Source organism: Mauremys reevesii, linkage group 3, assembly GCF_016161935.1.
Source record: "Mauremys reevesii isolate NIE-2019 linkage group 3, ASM1616193v1, whole genome shotgun sequence".
Classification (NCBI taxonomy): Eukaryota; Metazoa; Chordata; order Testudines; family Geoemydidae; genus Mauremys; species Mauremys reevesii.
This window is the reverse complement of record NC_052625.1, coordinates 127,768,736-127,787,840: the sequence shown is the minus strand read 5'-3', so window position 1 is coordinate 127,787,840 and position 19,105 is coordinate 127,768,736. Positions and strand designations below refer to the sequence as shown.

At 40.9% G+C, this 19,105-nt stretch overlaps 2 protein-coding genes across 18 annotated transcripts in view; both read left to right on the top strand.

The window, feature by feature from the left end:
- Positions 1-8,269, top strand: part of CEP57L1 (centrosomal protein 57 like 1) — a 43,680-nt gene extending 35,411 nt beyond the window's left edge. For 7 of the 8 annotated variants that reach the window (XM_039532755.1, XM_039532753.1, XM_039532750.1 and 4 more), the window contains 5 exons: positions 1,124-1,219; positions 2,166-2,243; positions 2,362-2,591; positions 4,183-4,327; positions 7,805-8,269. In XM_039532755.1, the coding sequence (XP_039388689.1) occupies positions 1,124-1,219; positions 2,166-2,243; positions 2,362-2,591; positions 4,183-4,327; positions 7,805-8,026 (771 nt within the window). In that variant the 3' untranslated portion in view covers positions 8,027-8,269. Of the gene's footprint in view, positions 1-1,123; positions 1,220-1,799; positions 1,802-2,165; positions 2,244-2,361; positions 2,592-4,182; positions 4,328-7,804 lie in introns of those variants that run through there. The other variant, XR_005597097.1, reaches the window with a different exon arrangement.
- Positions 8,270-12,106: 3,837 nt separating this feature from the next.
- Positions 12,107-19,105, top strand: part of LOC120401000 — a 131,024-nt gene continuing 124,025 nt past the window's right edge. The window contains exons 1-7 of one of the 10 annotated variants that reach the window (XM_039530452.1): positions 13,221-13,375; positions 13,622-13,669; positions 13,798-13,876; positions 15,139-15,302; positions 16,440-16,600; positions 17,518-17,590; positions 18,101-18,211. In XM_039530452.1, the coding sequence (XP_039386386.1) occupies positions 16,464-16,600; positions 17,518-17,590; positions 18,101-18,211 (321 nt within the window). In that variant the 5' untranslated portion in view covers positions 13,221-13,375; positions 13,622-13,669; positions 13,798-13,876; positions 15,139-15,302; positions 16,440-16,463. The other 9 variants (XM_039530451.1, XM_039530450.1, XM_039530457.1 and 6 more) reach the window with 9 other exon arrangements.

The following is a 19,105-nucleotide window of genomic DNA, read 5'->3' as shown; positions in this document are numbered from 1 at the left end:
CCCCATCACCTCCAGAACTTAGCTGAATGCCACAGCCCAAAACACAATCCTCTGGGTCTCTCCCTTAACTGGTTTTGCCACCACATAAGCAGAGAGCCGGCTGTGCATGTCTGACTTTATCAAAAAATACATAATACAGAGCTTGCCGAGAGCAATTAATTTGTCTAAAGTGCCACTGCAGAGAGACTCCATCAGTGCAAGAAAGGACTCTGGTGCACCAGTGTGATCACTATGCTGACTACTAGTCAGATTTTACCATAATCCAGGAGCTATCAGAGTTGGTTATGGGGTGGGAAACCTTCTCTGTTACAGGTCAGGTGCCATGACTTCTCTTGATTCACGCTCAGTGAAGTATCTGGCTGGGGTAGTTTGAGCTGATGATAGTTCTACCACATCTTTTAGCCAGGTTTGTTTATATGTGCAAACAGAGTCCTCATCCTTTTAAGGGATGAATGTTAACTGCCTTATTACGATTTCAATGGTATTCACCCACAAAAGCTTATGCTCCAATACATCTGTTAGTCTTTAAGGTGCTACAGGACTCTTTGTTGCTTTTTACAGATCCAGGCTACCCCTCTGATACTTGCCTTATTACATTAATCTTTTGTATAGACAACAGTAATTGTAAAATAATCCCTAGAAAAAACCCTGGCTTGGACAATGGGACTGATGCTAAATATTGCAAAACAGGTGATGGATCACTCGATTGCCCTATTCTGTTTGTTTTGAAGCATCTGGCTCCAGCCACTGTTGGAAGACAGGACACTGGTCTAGATGGACCATTGGTGACCCAATATGTCTGTTCCTATGTTGTCCAAACCTCTTCCTGCTTTAAATGGCCATATCCTCAGCTCGCTACAGCATTAGTTGTGGTAGTCCAAGAGATACAGTTGCTGTACTTGGGTTTGGAAATTGCAACGCTGCCTTGGAGATTGCTGGGTATATTTGATACCATGACATGCTGTATCATATTCCGTCTCCATATCCCCTTTTATAATCCTCATGCCTCCCAGAGATTTCAGTGAGTATTGCATCTAATTGAATCTTTGACACGTGAAAGAGAGAATTAATCTGTGCTATTTAAAAACTTTTGATATTAAATACTTTTTTCTCATTACTATAGCTTCAAACTGGACTTGAGATCAATAGAATTTTAACGTCTTCAGTGTCCTCTCAAAATGAACCAACAAAGAAAAGCCGGAAAAAGAAAACTGCAAAAGTAACATGCAAGTTTGTCATTTGCAGAGTGATAATGTCTCGAACATGCCTCTCTTACTTTTGTAGCATCTCATTCATGGAGTGATAGGGATGCTACTGGAAAAGTGGTGGTGGGTGGAGTTCTGTTGGCTCTCTGTACACTGTCATTTACTCTGGAAATATAACATGCTGTTTTCCCCTCTCTTTAGATAACTAAAATATGTTTAGTGTGGTAATGCCTAGTTTTAAAATAGAAAACTTGCCTACTCCAGCATAACCTTAAACTATGCATGGCCATTTCATTGGCCTGTGTTTATGGTCCCTTAGTTGATTTTTGAATTTACTTTCAAGACCACTTGAACTAGGATTTTTTTGAGATGCTATAGCAAGTATCATACTGAAATCAAGATGAACTTCACCCACTGCATTCTTTTCATCCACAGGCATTACAGGTCTGCTAAAATGACATGACTTGTAAAACTGAGTCTGTTAAATGCCACATAGGTGGTGCTAAATTTCTCTAATCGTAATCTACTACTGAATTGTCAGATTAACTGTGTACTAGATCTCAATCTTATTGGAAATTCTTCTGTATTTGGGAGAAGTAGGAAAACTTTAATACCCATTAAAGGAGATGAATTGAGACTGCATATTTCACTGGCTATTATGGAGCATTGCTTTTGTATGGAATGATTTGTTGCTGAAGTGTAGCTCAGACTTGTTCTCACTGGGGGGGTGGGGGTGGGGAAGGCTTGTTGACAAAATATTTGGGTTATGATCTTCTTTATTATTTGTATTGTGGTAGCACTTAGAAGCCAAAGTCCTGGAGCAGGACCTCATTGTGCTAGACACTGCACAAACATGGAACAAAAACAGCCCTTGCTTCAAAGAGTTTACAGTCTAATTTGAAAGAATAATTTTAAGGTTGTGCTGTTAGGCAAACATGTCTTCTGTCTACTGTCTGTCAGAAAAAATCTGCTCTGAAGAAAGTACATCCTCCACAATTTTGCCTAAAGGCTGGGATGCTGCCTTTTGTGGCTGGGAAGGTGAGCCCGATTAGATTCTCATTTAAACGTGTGTCCACGTTCTTTTTAAATGAACATTTTTCCATTGATTCCCTTCGGTATAGCTGTTTACAGAAGTTTCCTTTTCTCCTTTCTCAAGTCTGCCAGCTCCAGCCATTCTGTTAGTGCAAACGTACAAAGTGTCTTACATATGATGAAGCATCGTAGTCCATGTGTCTTGTCACGGTGTGTAGAAGCAGATGAACACAGGATTTCTAGACGAACTATTGCTTGCAAATCTGCATCCTCTTGTTCCACATCTTCTTCTGTCACTGAAAATCTATCTGACCTTTTGCTGGCGATACAAGATGAGCTAGGCCAAATGAGCTTGTAAGTATGTATCTGTGTATTCTCTCCCAAAGGATAAAAAGACTGTGATGCTCTCAGTAAAAATGGCTGCAAGCTGCAGCCATGTGAGGGCTATTTGGAGATTGTACTCGACTATGTTTGGATCTAAAAATATTTGGGGAGTGGGGTTTGGGTGGATCTTGCAGATAGCCCTTGCATTTAAACAGTCTCATGAGCAGATAGTGGAGGTTCTTTTGTACTTTTGGGGCTTTTTTTTTTTTTAATGCTGCACTTATGATTATTAGTGCATCAGGCTATCTAAAATAAGGCCTGAAGGATATCCTTATTCTCAAAGCGACACAGCAAAATGGTAGGTTTCCTTTTGGAGAAACCTTTTATCAGATACCTAGAAGAGGAAACCATATTGCTGTAGGGGTGTTGCCAGCTTTGACCTTATTGTAACTGACAAGAGGCCTGAGATGAAAGGGCCATTAGTTCGGCAAGGACAACTGCATGGGTTGGAGATTAGATGTTCTGCTGGTGTCCATCTAATCCTTGTAAATAGTATATGTGTTTTGAATCAACATAGCATTTTAAAATTCCTGTCTTAGAAATCATGCTGAAATAGTTGTTGGTCCTCATTTCAGGACATTTGGAATTGATTAATCTAAGCTGTTTGCAGAATCTCTTCTTCACAAAGCTCTAGCTATAACTTCCTTATTAGTTGTGTGCCAATCAGAGAAAATATTTGTTTTAGAATAGCAATTTAAGCTGGAGGAATTTATGAGGAGAAGAAATAATTATTCATTTTCAGTTGTGCTCACTTTGTGCTAGGCATTGTATTAAAATATAAAAGAAGGCATGGCCCTTTGCCACAAAGAGCTTGTTGATCAATAATGTCTAACTGGGAAATGTTCTTATCCTTTGTAATTAATATATAGCTTTACTCCATGCATTAGGGAGCTCTAAACTAGTTTATCTCATTAGTTTGTAGAGTGAAATGTTTGGAACAGTAATTGCCAGTAGCAACAAACCATGCAGTTAATTTTTCCCAGTAGAATTCTTAATTTTACTTGATTAATTTGACAAAAGCACTATAACTTTCATTAGTGGTTGTAAAACAAGTTTTTCTGAATTATGTTAAGCGCTCTTACTCTGAGAGGCAATCTAGATAGGGGTTGGAAGAGTGTGTGTATGTGTATGTGTGTCCGTCCTGCTATTTACTTTAGTAGGCTCTTTAATCTTTCACATTCCAAATTCCCATTGTGCATGATGCTGCAGTACCAGCACACTCGGGTGCATGTTTCTTCAGTCTTATGAGATAAATGGTTGTGATGTAACAAAATGAGTATACTAGCTGCAGGCTCAGAGTAGAAGGAAAATTAAGTAATGAGAACATTTGAATGTTTGGGTAATTTTTGTATTTTATTTGTGTGTGTGTGTGTGTGTGTGTGTATATATATATATTTAGTATAAAAAGTATTAGTTGTATGTCATGATGATTAACATGCTTTCTTTCTCTAGTGAGGAGACCTTCTGGAGTTGAAACTTGTGCAATGTTACAGAAGTACATGCAAGAAGAATGGTGTTTAAATATATCAATACTATTGTCAAATATCTTTGTCTCCAACAGTGAGCATCAAGAACTCTTGAAGCAGATACAAGAAACTCAAAACTGTGAAGTTCGTGAAGACCTAGAACGTGAATTGGATTGCCTTGTAAAGCAAATGGAAATTAAAGGGGAACAGATATCAAAGTTGAAAAAACACCAAGCTAGTGTAAGGAAATAATTTTTAAAGAGTTTACTTAGGAGCAAACTATTGGAATACGATGAAAATAATTATTCATGCTGTTTCCAGAGAGAGCCTATATTTAGAATGTACAGTCCCATTGGGATTCCAAGACACACAGGTTCAACAAGAAACTTATTTGAATTATGTGTCAGATTCAAACACTCATCCCTGTCTCTATTTAGAAAGCAATGATGGCTTGAATTCATTTTAGAGTTTTTTAGCTTTAGAAATAGTTCAAACCTAAATCCACATAATGAACACTTCAAAATATGTCCAGAACTTTCTCATATACCCTAATTTTGTCTTCATGTACCCTGAAACCTGCACTGCAAGTCAAGACACACACATACATACATACATACATATTGGTTGATATTCAAAAGCATTCATAGTAATAACCTCATGATTGATATTTATTCTTACAAAGAGCTTAGTGAGGTGCTGAGGCTTTAGGTAAATATTTTGATACAGTGGCTGATACTGAACATCTGGAATGAAGCTAAAGTGGAAAACATTGCCATAAGTAGGATATTATAATGGATGAGGGCTGGTCTACATTAAAAAGTTATATCTGCATAGCAATGTCTCTCAGGCATATGAAAAATCCACACCTCCTGAGAGATGTAGCTACACTGAGGGTACGTCTACACTACGGGATTATTCCGAATTTACATAAACCGCTTTAGCAAAACAGATTGTATAAAATCGAGTGCGCGCGGCCACACTAAACACATTAAATCGGTGGTGTGTGTCCACGGTCCGAGGCTAGTGTCGATTTCTGTAGTGTTGCACTGTGGGTAGCTATTCCGTAGCTATCCCATAGTTCCCGCAGCCTCCCCCGGCCCTTGGAATTTCCGGGTTGAGATCGCAGTGCCTGACGGGGCAAAAATCATTGTCGCGGGTGGTTCTGGGTAAATGTCGTCAGTCACTCCTTCCTCTGGGAAAGCAACGGCAGACAAGCATTTCGCGCCTTTTTTCCCTGGATTGCCCTGGCAGATGCCATAGCATGGCAATCATGGAGCCTGTTTTGCCTTTTGTGACTGTCACCGTATGTGTACTAGATGCCGCTGACAGAGGCGATTCAGCAGGGCTACACAGCAGCATGCTTTTGCTTTTGCATGACAGCAGAGATGGTTACCAGTCATACTGTACCATCTACCATACCATAAATTGGTAATAAGATGATCATGGTTACCAGTCCTTTTGCACTGCACCATTTGCTGCTGTCATAAGTGCCCCTGGCTGAGATCAGCCAGGAGCGCAAAAGCCAAAATTGGGAATGACTCCCTGAGTCAATCCCTCCTTTTTGGTATCTAAAAATAGAATCAGTCCTGCCTAGAATATGGGCAAGTGTACTAGAGAACCACTGTATCATAGAACCAGAGAGCACAGCTGCTCTGTGTCAGATCCTGCAGAAATTATGAGCTGTATGCTATTCACAGGGGGTGCTCCTGCAACAACCCCACCTGTTGATTCCGTTCTTCCCCCAGCCTTCCTGGGCTACCATAGCATTGTCCCCCCACTTGTGTGATGAAGTAATAAAGAATGCAGGAATAAGACACAGTGACTTGTTAGTGAGAAATGAGTGGAAGGCAGCCTCCAGTTGCTATGATAGTCCAGACAGGACATTAAGCAGTGTGGAGGAGAGGAGCCCAGCATCCCGCTGCTAGTCCAGGGGCAATTGAATCTTTTCTTTACACATGAAGGGTGGGGGCTGATGGAGCTCAGCCCCCTGTTGCTATGATGAAGACGGTTACCAGCCATACTGCACCATCTACCAGGAGCTCAGCCCCCTGTTGCTATGATGAAGACGGTTACCAGCCATACTGCACCATCTACCAGGAAAAATTAGGAGCAGGCGCCCTTGATCGACCTCACTGATGCTAGTCGGCATGGTTACCATTCCTTTTGCACTGCCCCATGTGCCAATAGGCTGATGACGACGAATATCAGCCATATTGTACCATCAGCCACCCATGGCGGGGGGGGGGGAGCAAGGATGTTGGTGTTGAGTGCTGCAGCATTGCGTCTATTTGCAGCATTCAGTAAAGATAGGGTGACATGTAAAAGAGTCGAGAGGATTGTTTTCCCTTTCACTTCTGTGGGTGGGGGGGGGGTGCGTAAATTGCCGAGCTATGCCCTGACCCACCGCGGACACTGTGTTTGACCCTAGAAGCATTTGGAGCTCAGCCAAGAATGCAAATGCTTTTCGGAGACTGCAGGAACTGTGGGATAGCTTGAGTCCTCCAGTCCATGAGCGTCCATTTGATTCTTTGGCTTTCCGTTACGCTTGTCACGCAGCAGTGCGCTGAGTCCCTGCTATGGCGTCTGTCTGGAGATTTTTTAAAAATGATTTTGAATTTCGTCTTCTGTAACGGAGCGCTGATAGAACAGATTTGCCTGCCCTTACAGCAATCACATCCGCATGGTCCATGCTGGAGCTCTTTCTTTATTTTGATTTTTAACTGCATCGCCACACGTGCTGATTGGAGCTCCACGCTGGGCAAACAGGAAATATTCAAAAGTTCGCGGGGCTTTTCCTGTCTACCTGGCCACTGCATCCGAGTTCAGATTGCTGTCCAGAGCGGTCAGTGGTGCACTGTGGGATACCACCCGGAGGCCAATACCGTCGATCTGCGGCCACACTAACCGTAATCCGATATGGTAATTCCAATACTAGCGCTACTCCTCTCGTTAGGGAGGAGTACAGAAATCGATTTAAAGAGCCCTTTATATCGATATAAAGGGCCTCTCAGTGTGGACGGGTGTGGCGTTAAATCGGTTTTACGCTCCTAAAACCGGTTTAAACGCTTAGTGTAGACCAGGCCTGACTTACTCCTAGCTACCACCTCTCAGGGAGGTGCATTACTTACATCAGTGGGAGAACCTCTCCAATCACTGTAGTAAGTGTCTACACTGAAGCCCTGCAACAGTGCAGCTACAGTGCTGCAGCTGTGCCTGTGTAAATAACGTAACTGGAGTTGATGTACCTTAGATCGAGTTATAGTGGGGGGGGGGGTCGATGAGAGAAACTCTTCCGTCAACTTAATTTACTCTTCTTGTCGGGGGTAGAGTACAGGGGTTGTCTGGAGAGCTATCTGCTGTCAGTTTGGTGGGTCTTCACTAGACCTGCTTAATCAACTGCCGGTGGATCAATCTCAGAGCATCGATACCCGCTATAGTGTAGACATAGCCTTAGATAACAGAGACTCTGTCTCTCTCTCATGCTAACGTTTACATTTTGAATTTTACAAAAAGACTATCGTTTTATATTATCTTATTTACATTTTCAAAGTAAAGTTCTTATGCTTGCTACTTCTGTAGAAATAAACCTGGTAAGCTAAACTCTTTTTTTCATTTATAGTTGATGTTTGAGACTGTGTGGCTCTTAAGTGGTGCCTGGGTCTCTAGCCAATATCCTTTCTGAGCATTAAAACTTTTATGCATAATCTTCACTTTTAGGTCCACAAATTAAAGCAAAAAACTCAGAAATTGAAGAGACAGTCAGCTGTCCTACCAAAATCTGATGACCTAAAAGGAACAAGAGAGATTCCAGTTACTCCAAGCAGAAGTGCATCAAAAAACTGTCCCGTGCAGAAAAGCAAAAGCTCTCTTCAGCTGTTAAAAAATGTGCAGAAACTTCAATCAACACTGAAAAAAGATGATATCATGTGGGAACAATAGTTTTACATTTTATCATATAGGTAGTGCCTCTTAGTAATATGCCAAAAAAAAAAAGTGTCTGACACTTCATAGGTTTGGATTTAACAAATATTAGACTGAATTAAAAGTTTTAATATTTCATTTATGCCATGTCTATATTTGCTAGCCTAATAGTAAATTTCAGTTGAAACTTAGGTTTGGGTTGAACAAACTCACTTTCCCTGTAGATAAATGTATTTGTAATAAAATCTGTTTTAACTGTTTCATGAGGTGTCCCAATTTCTTTTAACTTACAAAATAAAACTATCTTTGAAATATATAAGAAATGCAATCTGTTTCTTTTACCCACTTTCCTCCTCATCGACATGCATGCACACACTTTGAAATTTAATTTATTTCAGTAGAGGAGGAAGGGAAAACTTAATGTAGGACAAAACTCAGGACTATCACATTTCCTCCGTGCTGAAAGGAGATAGTTGAAGCCTGCTTCTGTAGTCCTAACAGGGCCAAAATTCCCAGTGGAGTCCGTGGGAGTCTTCCTTTTGTGAGGACTGAATATTTGGGTTCTTACAATTAATGCAGACAAATGCAATGTCTGTGAATGTGCACTTGCTAATTTTTTTTAATGTAAAATTATCTAAGACATAAACTTTAGTCCTGCATTCAAAGGACTGATGTTGAAGATTGCTTGTTTTGCAGAAGGAGTTTGTCAATAAGTCACTTGCAATGATAGAGTAAGGTGGTGGTCTTTCTATGAAGTACTTTTTCTGAAAGTGTAATGGCTTGTATTATACACACTTGCCAATCAGAGGGCTTAAATGGCCCATATTGGGTCAAATATGGTGTGGGTTCTTTTTATTAAACAAAGCAAAAAATAAAAAAAATCCCCCACATCTGACTCTTTAATGCTAATAAGGCACCATTTATACTGCTCTAACAGCCATGTTTTTAATATGAATATTGCTAAACTCATTTTGGCTGGATATGTGGAAGGGACCAATCCTTAAAAACCTAAGTAGATGCCTAGCCTAGAACTCTTTGTCAACAGAGCCTGTCTAAATCACGTAATAAGCCAGTGTAGTGGAAACATGTATAAAGATGGCTGAAGTCATTGTGCATACTGGGCCTAGAACCCCATGCCTGTACTCAAATATGTAAAAAATGACCCAATCCACTACAGCTGTGGTGTGTTCAGACTTTCAGCTGCTTGCTGCTGTTAGTACAACAGAGCTACACTCTACTTCTAATATTTAGTACTTAGGGTGTGATCTACAAAGCAATGTAGTTGCCCAAGTTTCCATACATAGCACCACTGTGATTAACAAAACTCCCACTCAGCTGCTGCCTGTTGGTAGGTGCCTTAACTCACTCAGTGCCTACATTTCCATTGTAAAAGTTCCTAGGAACCTAAATTTTAGCCCCTGGAGCATGTACACTGCTGGCCTGCATTAGGCAGCTGGGTGCCTATTGCTTGCCTAACCCCGACTGTGATTTGCGAATCAGGAGAAGGTTGGCAGAGGAATACCTCTCATTTTGGGCCTGATCCTGTAAGTGTGCTCAGAGACCAGCTAGTGCCTGGCTTTTACCAGTCTATGCAGCCCAGGGGGCAGAAGGTGAGCATGAGCAAGATTTTGAGCATGACAGAAGTGGGGGAGGGGAGGGAAAGAGAAGCAAGATGTGTTGGTGGTAGTCAGGTAGTGCAAGGTGTAGGTGGACGGGGTATTGGGTTAACACATCAGAGGGTAGCTAATGGGTCCTCTAGTGGGGCACAAATTAGGGACCACTTAGGGTAGGGAAGGGGAACCACAGATAACCAAGGGAAGGAGGGGAAGGGGCTGGGAAAAGGCTATGGAGCAAGAAGGGAGATGTGGGGGGGCAGCTGAGCTGCTACTAGGCAGGGAAGTGGGAGGCCAGGGAGCAAGGTCCAGCATGATAAACAGTATTTTCATGTTGCAGCACCAGTTATGGCAGCAAGAGGAGGAAGAACAGGGGCAGAGGCAGTCCAACCCAAGCACCAGTCTCAGGCCAAGGCCAAGCTTGAGCCCTAGGCTGAGGCTATCCACTGCAGCCATCCCGGTGAACGTGCCATTTCCACCACAGTTTCGTGGGGATCCCTCAATGGACCTGCATCCAATAGTATGTGCTGGGCCCAGATGCTCTCCAACACCTTTTGTGATGCTCTTAATGAGAACCTCGCCACAACTGTACACAGGAGTCAGCCACTGTCTGTTGCCACTGGGTCAGCACCATCCTGGGGATACAGGCATCAGGATCCTTTCAGCAGATTGCTGCACAGACTACTGGCATCAGCAAGTCTACGGCCTCCAGGGTCCTAGACAAGTTCCTGGAGGCCATAATCAGTTGTTCACAAATACATTGATTTACCAAGCCAACTGGAAGGAAAACAGGTAGAGTTCCATGGGACTGCTTCCTAGGAGTAGTCGTCAGTACCTGCGAGACCACTGGCATTAGTATGTGACAACTCATCTTGGCTTCCCCTCTCCCCATCCCCTTTTCTACTCTGCCCATCTCCCTGAGTGTGAGATATCACATGTCCCTCCATTATTATAGAAGGGGGAATTTTAAACTCACCATACAGGGTATTTATATCGTGTTTGTGCAGAAAACTGGTGGCAGCTGAGCTTTGTGCATGCTGTCCAGTGGGAAGTGTAATGGGCAAGTGAAGAGGTAGGTTTTGAGAGATCCGGGTGTCTCAGGAGTATATCCTTCTAACACATTTCTTAGATAATGTACATCTCAGAAAATTCTTTTGTGTCTTGTGCTGTCAACGCGAGGCGCTTGTTAGTGTTTCAGTGGAGCTATAGATTGGCATGAGCACCTGTCTGTGGGGGTTGGGAGTTGCAATGCTGCCTCCCCGGCTGACTTAAGCAACTCCTCACTGCTTGGTGGAATGCAGTGTTTTTCCTGTTTTCTAGATAGATTTGAACAGGGGTCTCCCACCCTGCAAGTGGATGCTTTATCTGATGGGCCACAGACTGTCTGCACTCTGGCCCAGTGATTCTTTTATACTTTGTGTGCATAGGACCAGTTATAGGGCTAGAACAGGTGAGCATGCTGATGTGGCACAGTTGTTAGGTCACCTACCTAAGAAGTGGAAAACCTTGGGTCTGGTCCCCCTCCCCTAATGATTCTTAATCTTTCATTATTTATCCACTAGTGGAACAGCTTCAACAGGAGAGATCATGGAGAGAGGCAGGTGCTTTAATTCATTCCTGCAAGAAGTGCCTAAGATGCCTGACTCCAAGCAGCTCCTTTCCGTTCATGGATCACAAGCAGAGACGGGTGCCTCACTTCTGCCTGGTCTTAGGCATCTATCTCTGAGAGAAGGATGAGGCTTATGATACACTCCTTTGGTCAGCATCTCCCGTTGGCTGGCTTAAGTGACTGCCTCCCTAGTTGCTTGGCTCAGTCAATTGCATTTTTAGATGCCTATCTCTCTCCGTTCTCTATATAGAGAGACTTGGGTGCCTAGTTCAACATGGTGGATCACAGGGTTGTTCCTGTGACTTTTCTAGGTACCTAAAAGTTAGGCACAGTAATGCTGTGTGCTGCAATGCCTAGGTCCCCTTGTGTACTCTAGGGTTACTACTTCTTTCCTCTCATGTAAATATGGCAGAATGAACAAGCTAATTATTCAGACTTGATATTATAATAATCTTGATGCAATAAATCCCTGATTTAGTGCTATCTGTCTCTGCACCACTGTTTTCCCTCCAAGGAGTACATAGGGAGAGATGGTAATGCTAAGAAAATATAGCTGTATCCTAACATTTTGAAGATGATAAATCAGTGGTTTAGTGTTACAAGGGTTTTAGCCCATGAAAGCTTATGCCCAAATAAATGTGTTAGTCTCTAAGGTGCCACAAAAACAGAAGTAGCTGAAGGAAGGAACTGGTTAAGGTAGACCCTTAATTCTCAACTTGAGAAGCTTCCAAGGATATAGTGCCTTTGTAACAGCATAAATAAACCTGCTATTAAGAACAGGCTAACAACACCACAATCACCAAACAAAAAACCCACCACCATGAGATAACTAGGAGCAATTGCTTTTCACTTTTACACAAAGGCATATTAGCCACACCTGCTGGAAGCTTCAGCAGCTTCATGGTAGGAAAGGAGTAGAAGCTGCTGTAAAGATGGCTTCCTTTTCTACTCCCGGATGGGTAGAATGCACAATTTTTTTCCTGGGAATTACTGTCGACACCCAACCTGCTGGCTATGAGCATTGATGCTATCTGGAGTGTAGCAAGGGGAAGGGTTTGTGCAATTACAGGTCAAAATTCTAGTGGGGTTTTGCAACTCATGTTAATTAAGGGTATTTTAAAAAGTGTACATACACCAGAAATAAAACAATGTTGTGGCAGGTCAGTGAAGTTCTGCTACTGATCTCTGGTGTGAAGAGAGCAGGGTGGTCCCCACAAATCTTTTTGCAGACAGGGCCTTGCAAAAAGTAGAGCCAAGCTCTGTTTCCAGGCATTTTCAGTTGGTGTTGTCAGAAGTGGGTCTTTAATCAGAAGATGACAGCACTGTTGTGGAATAAAGTTAATAAGCACTTTTGGACTAACGGGTTGTGCTCAGTGACATCTCAGTGATGAAGGAAGACTGCATATATTTTGTGGTGTATGTGCGGTATTGTCTATCTACAGATTTACTACAATTTATTCATTTTTAAAAAAGTTGTCTAACTGGGAGTCTTATAAACTTAGTGAATTGTTTTACAGCTTTGGTTACTGTGGGAGACCAGCAAGTTTAATGATTATTTCAGGTCTGTTTCCCTCTAAATTGTGCCAAAAGCTGGATCTAAGATTTTTCTTTTGGAGCATGTCTGGACTAGACAAATAGGTTGTGTTTTAGAATGTGTTCCCCAACATAATTTTAAAAACTAGCATACACTCCTTTTAAAGACATGTTTACTGGTAGGGGTAGCCTCAAATTGACCCAAAGGATTGATCATGATCAGCTAACATGGTTTTATTTTTAAGGATATCAAATCCTGACTACATTAGTGTTTAAAAAGGCATTTTAATTATTTTCCTAGTACAGATGGGACTTGGATGAAGAAAGGAGTCCCTGCACGATCAGAGCCAGAGACGATCAAATGCAATCGCAGCTCCTTTCCCTGGGCTTCCCCGCCCCTTAGACCGTTCAGTGTATGTACTAGGGTTGCTATGGTTACAACTGGGCCTGTCCACGCGCTGGGAAAGTGGCGAGTGTATCAGCTGCTTCCTCTGCGCCCTGATTTCGATTCTGTTGTGTGCTACTACTGCAGTGATAGGATCGGAACGCTTCCCTCACTGTAAGGGTTGATTAGTAGCAGCGGCTGACGACAACCTCGGGGGAGTTAGACAGGTATTGTATGGCTCTGAAGCTGGCAATGGAGATTTTAGTGCTGTGGTTCTGTTTACAGAATGGAGGAAGGGACAACGTTTGAATGGCCATAGTAAATGTGTAATAAAAATATGTACTCTACATAAATAGGTTACTACACACCCCTCAGATTGCCTGTCTGTGGATTGGGAGGAAATGGAAAAGGAAACCAAGTACAAATGGTTCATGACAGATAGGTAGTTACTTGAGATCTTTACTTAATTTTAGGTCAAAAGCATTCAGTTTTGAGTCTAGATGAGATTTTGGAGAAAAGAGGTGAGTTGATCATAAAGCAGTTTTAAAAAATTTATATAATCAAAAACGTTTATGCATGTTTTATATTTCAGCACCAAACAGCTCAACCCATTTTTTAACATGAGTGTCTTACTATTATTTGTTCTCAGGAACTGTTTAAATTTTTCAACATGTTTCCTTTCTCAGAGTAAAACAGAACTGATGTACTGTAACATGCATTAAAAAGAGGTAAAGTAAAGATTAAATTATTTCTACAGATAATAAAATGTAAACCTCAAAGTTTCCTTAGCTAGAGGAAAAATTCTAGAAATGAAAAATGCATTCTTATAGCAGTAACTGCAAGAGTTTGTTTTGGAATAGTATCTCAGCATTGCCTAGAGTGGGGAGACCAGCCAAGTTATTTTTTATTTAGAAAATTTACAATTGGAAGCAGCTGTTAAACTACTTATGATGGGATTTTTAAAAGAGCCCAAGGCCCTGTTCCTGTAAACATATAGCCATGTGCTTAAATTTACTAGCGTGAGTGGTTCCATTGATATCAGGGCCTATTATAAGAGTTTGGAGTTCAATTTCAATGGGATTTAGATGCCTAATTCCCTAGGCTCCTTCGAGAATCCCAGTCTTGAATTCTGTAAATGACTAATGTGTAGGAGAGCTTTCAAACAGATTTTTACTCAAGCAGTAAGTTTGGCTTAGTGAGGGCTTGGTCTGGAATCTCTTACGGGTCATTTTGAATCATACATAGAAGAAAGAAAACATTCAATGTCCTTTGCATTTGAAACTATTTTAACTTTTTATGTTCATTCACATTTTGAATATTATTACAGAGTCAGCAGACAAGTGTTACAATGACCCATCCCAAAGAAGAGCAATCAGCCTTACCCCCTTACACTGGGTTATACAAATTAGTCTTGCACAAGATTATCAATGACAAGAGAATTGATTAGTGCTCTAATCTAGGGTCATAGTTTACAATTGGACATATGCAAAGTAGGACAAAGGATACAGGTCAAACAATAAAAAAGGATATCTAGAAAAGTAAATTGTATCCAACAACTGTTCACACTTCTGGTGTTAATCAAATATGCTAGCACATGTTAAACAGTAATACTCTATTACTTAAACCTGCTGGAAAGATTTTGTCTCTGTATAAAAGGAATTCAGTTTGAAAACGTATGTTACAATTTTCTTCCCAGCATAACTAGGGGTTGGCCATTAGACATTTCAATAAATCCACTGTGTTCTGGGAATAGGAACTGGCAAAAACACTTTTAGAAAAATATCAAGGCAGGATCTCATCAAGACTTGGATACTTACTAATATAACTAACTACAGATGTTTGTGTGGACTGGAAGATTTACTGAGAGACATTTGCTTCCCAACATAAAAGTATCATACAGAATTGTGATAACTTTATGGCAGCCAAATAAGAAACTAGAGATATGGGAACATGTGCTCTTATTTTGTATTTAAAGTTTTATTTTCTTCAGTTCACCCACATCTGGGAAATCCACAAAGAGACACATTGTCCTCCTGTAGGGCCGAAGCCCAGTGAAATCAGTGGGAGTCTTCTCAGTGACTTCGGTGGACTTTGGATCTGTCCCTTAAAACTGTTCCATGGTGTGATGCATCAAAAACACTTGATCGTGGTTAGGTACTATTCATAACTGTCTTACTTGTTCCCTTGTGTTCCTTGCTTGTTTTGTCACATCAGTTTGTTGTATCTTGTCTTAAATTTGGGCCCCAGTTCTGAAAACACTTGTGCATGTACTTAACTTTACTCCAGTGAATAGTATCATTGACTTCATGTGAGTAAACGTTTGCAGGATTGGGGCCTTAGGTTGTTAGCTCTTTTGGGCAGAGACCTTCTTTTTGTTATATATTTGTACCATGACTAGCATAATAGCACCTACAGGCCAGGGCCCTATCACAATACAAATAATACTTCAAGTCCAGGTTGTTGTTTAATTCCACACTCTATATCCCCTTATAGAAGGTGGACTTTTGATTGCTGCTGTTCAGTAGCAATGTAACAAATGCATGATCTGTTTTCAAGAAATTAAAATTGGTTCCATAATAATATTATACAGCGTGAATGAGATGCTGGTTATTGTTACTTTTTACTAATTTGTGTACTTGTTATCAGAGTTGAAGAGTCTTTTTGCCTGAACCCTTATAGTACAGCTGGAGAGCAGAGATTGATTTTGAAGGGACGGGGTCACACCAAGTGACTTTGCATTATCAATTTTGATTGTTTAGCAAAAACCCCAAGCCTCATCTCAGCCCTCGATGATGATGATAATACCTAGCTCTTGTAAAGAGCTTTTCCTTTCAAAGCATTTTACAAAAGAGGCCAGTATCAGTAACTCTCCATTTTACAGATGAGGAAACTGAGGCCCAGAGAGGGGGAAGTGACTTGCCCAAGGTCACCCAGCAATGATGTGATTAAACTCCATGAACCTTGCTCAATAAATCCCAAAATGCAAGAATGCAAAGCGTGTAATTCCAGAGTCAGGAATAGAATATAGATTATGGGATTTCTTTAGAAATTCTAGTGGATCTGGTGTTTCTCACGTGAGAAGAAAATTCACAGTGTTCATGATAATATATGTCCTGATGGTTATCTCATATGCAGCACATACTACCTGCAATCAATTTCTCTCTCTCTCTTAAAAAAAATCCTCTTTCTTTGGAACTATAAGAAAATCTCTGTGCATGTAGACAATGTTCTGTGCTCTTGAGGGGAAAAACACTGTCTCTAGGCTTGTCCTATACTATACTTTGGTTGTAGACTTAAAGTACTGAGGTTTACAATATGGATGAATTTTACAAGATCTCTTCCACTGAGAGAGTCCAGCAGTTGGAAAAAGAACTAGCTGCTCAACTGGCAGAGCTCAAGACAGAAATAGAAGACAATGGAGTACTGCAGGGAACACCAGATAGAGCTTACAGGTAAAGAAAACCTCTTGCTGGATGAGGAAAAGAGGGCTGATCATGTCAATTATGTATTTTATAAGTGTCTGTTTCATGCACTTTTGTTTCCTCTTGTTAGAAATCCTTCATGCTTAGTGATCTAGAGGCTTGGACACAGACCTGGGAACCAGGAACCTTAACTCTTTCTTTCAATCCTGACTCCGCTACTGACTCATTGTGTAGTACGGGAAAGCTAATATAAAATTCTAAATTATTTTGGGAAATTCAGTGCTGTTCTATGTTTTAAATTGCAAAACAAAATTTAAAATCTCCCTGCAGCCTTAATTAATCCTCTATCACTTCTTTCATTGAAGAGGGGTGTCTTTAAGTGTTCTAATATGGTTTCCTGTACATTGCTTTTGGACGTGATTCTGCAGCTCATACCACTTGGTTGGTATTTAAAACATACACATTCATTTTTATGTAGTAGTAAAAATATTTAATATTGACAATAGTTTGTTAGTATGTACAATTTTTTTAAATATATCTACATAGCGTGTGTGTGTGTGTGTGTGAGAGAGAGAGATTTGGCTTATCCTTTTTACAGCCTTGGTCTTTGGTGTCAATTAATATGGGGTCCTGTCTTGTAGACCTCACTCAGGCAAAACCTTTATTTATTTCAGTGAGGATTTTAATTGAGTAGGGCTTGCAAGCCCTGCCCAGGTGTACACACTGTCTGTGTGTGTCTGTCTGTCTGTCTGTGTCTCTCTCTCCCTCTCTCTCATTTTTTAAACTTTTCTGCCTTAAAAAGGGATATTTACTATGGATAATATTTACCATTGATTTATACCACTTGAATTGTACTGGGCCTGTCAAATTATGACAAAGGAATATATTAATTAACAGACATTGTTTTCTATCTGTCTGTAATATTCTTTTGGATAATCTTTCTATAGTTCTGTTCCGATACCAAAGGACACTTCGTATTTCAGAAAAGAAAGGGAGGTGACACTGAAGAAAGTTTTACAGGTAACTGAAGAATATACTAGCATGAAAAAAGTCACCTTTAAATAATTCTCAATTACTATTTAGAATATAACTTCAGGTAAAGATTTTTTTTCTCAGATGAGCAAAACTAACTGTTGTCTCCATTTTTGACAATAAGGCACATGTGGGTAGGGTGGGAAGAGTACTAATATAATTGTATAGTAGTGAAACAACACAACCCTTTATTTTCTCTACAACAGCTGTTCTTGTGATACTGATAATTTTGAGCCCAATCCTGTAGCCGTTGCTCATGTGATCATTCCCACTGGCTTCAAAGGCTACCGGATCAAGCCCATAGTAATCGGTTTTATTTAAAATCAATCATTTTGTATCCCAGATTGTGAAAAATTAGCCTTCTGCTGAGACTTTTGTGTGTGTGTGTGGGAGGAGTGGTTTTGCCTATTACAAAACATGAATGCGGCATAGCATTTTTCCTGAGTATCTGTATTTGCCCACAAAGTTTGCTTGATGCCTAATTACCTGTGCTTGTAGGTAGCAGAGGCAAAATCTCTTGTTGTTCAGGCTGATGTCATGCAGAGGGAGCTAGAGAGCTGTTTGAGAAGAGAGTATACAGCAGAAAGCTTACCTCTGTTACTGCACCAGGTAACTTTTTTTCTATTTTCTACTCAAAGACTCAGACAGTGTTTCAACACATATGTCCTAGCATGATGGTGACTGAGTTATGACTTAAAGCAAGGATTAAACAAAACTCTGTTCTGAGGGCTATCTTGAAAATGGATGTGCTTAAAGCATTTCCTTGCATAATAAGGAACCTCTTGTACTACTTGGTATGGTATCTAAAAAGGGATCAAAGCCAGCTGGGATGGGCTGGAACAGTATTGCTGTACTACTGTGTGCCCCCATCTGTTTCTGTAGCCTTTGTTCTTAAGCTTTTTTTTAAGTTTAAAGTGGGGTGGATTCTGCTGCCTTCCTCATGCTGATTAGTACCTTACTAACAGTGGTGCAAGTAGAAATCATTTCTTGCCGGTACTGCACTCATGGAGGGACACAAGGGGAGACACGTGACCCTCCATGTGATTCCTCCCCAGCCCAGGGCCCCTATGCTCTCCCCGTCCCCTCTAACACACCACTTTATATATACAAAGATCAGCAGGCTTAACTACTCACTTTCCCGTCAAATATGCCAAGTATTCAGTCTGTTTATATGGAATATGGGAGTTGGGTGAGGAGCCATTTCAGCGTATGTATGACTTATTTAAAAGACAAATTTTAAGTAGAACTGTATCCTAAACTGCTTTATTGTATTGTACCCAAACATTGCATTTCGATGGGGGATTCAACTTCCTTTGTGGTATTAGACTCCTGAAAATCTTACCGGCCCACAAAAGTGGTCCATAGTCATGTAAATAGTCCCATTGTCTTCAATGGGATTGATCAAATGATTAAGGATTTACAGGTTTAGGTTCCAAGTTTGTAAATTGTCCTGGATGAAACCGATAATGCCTGAGCTGTCAGATCAGAAGGAGCTTCATTCGA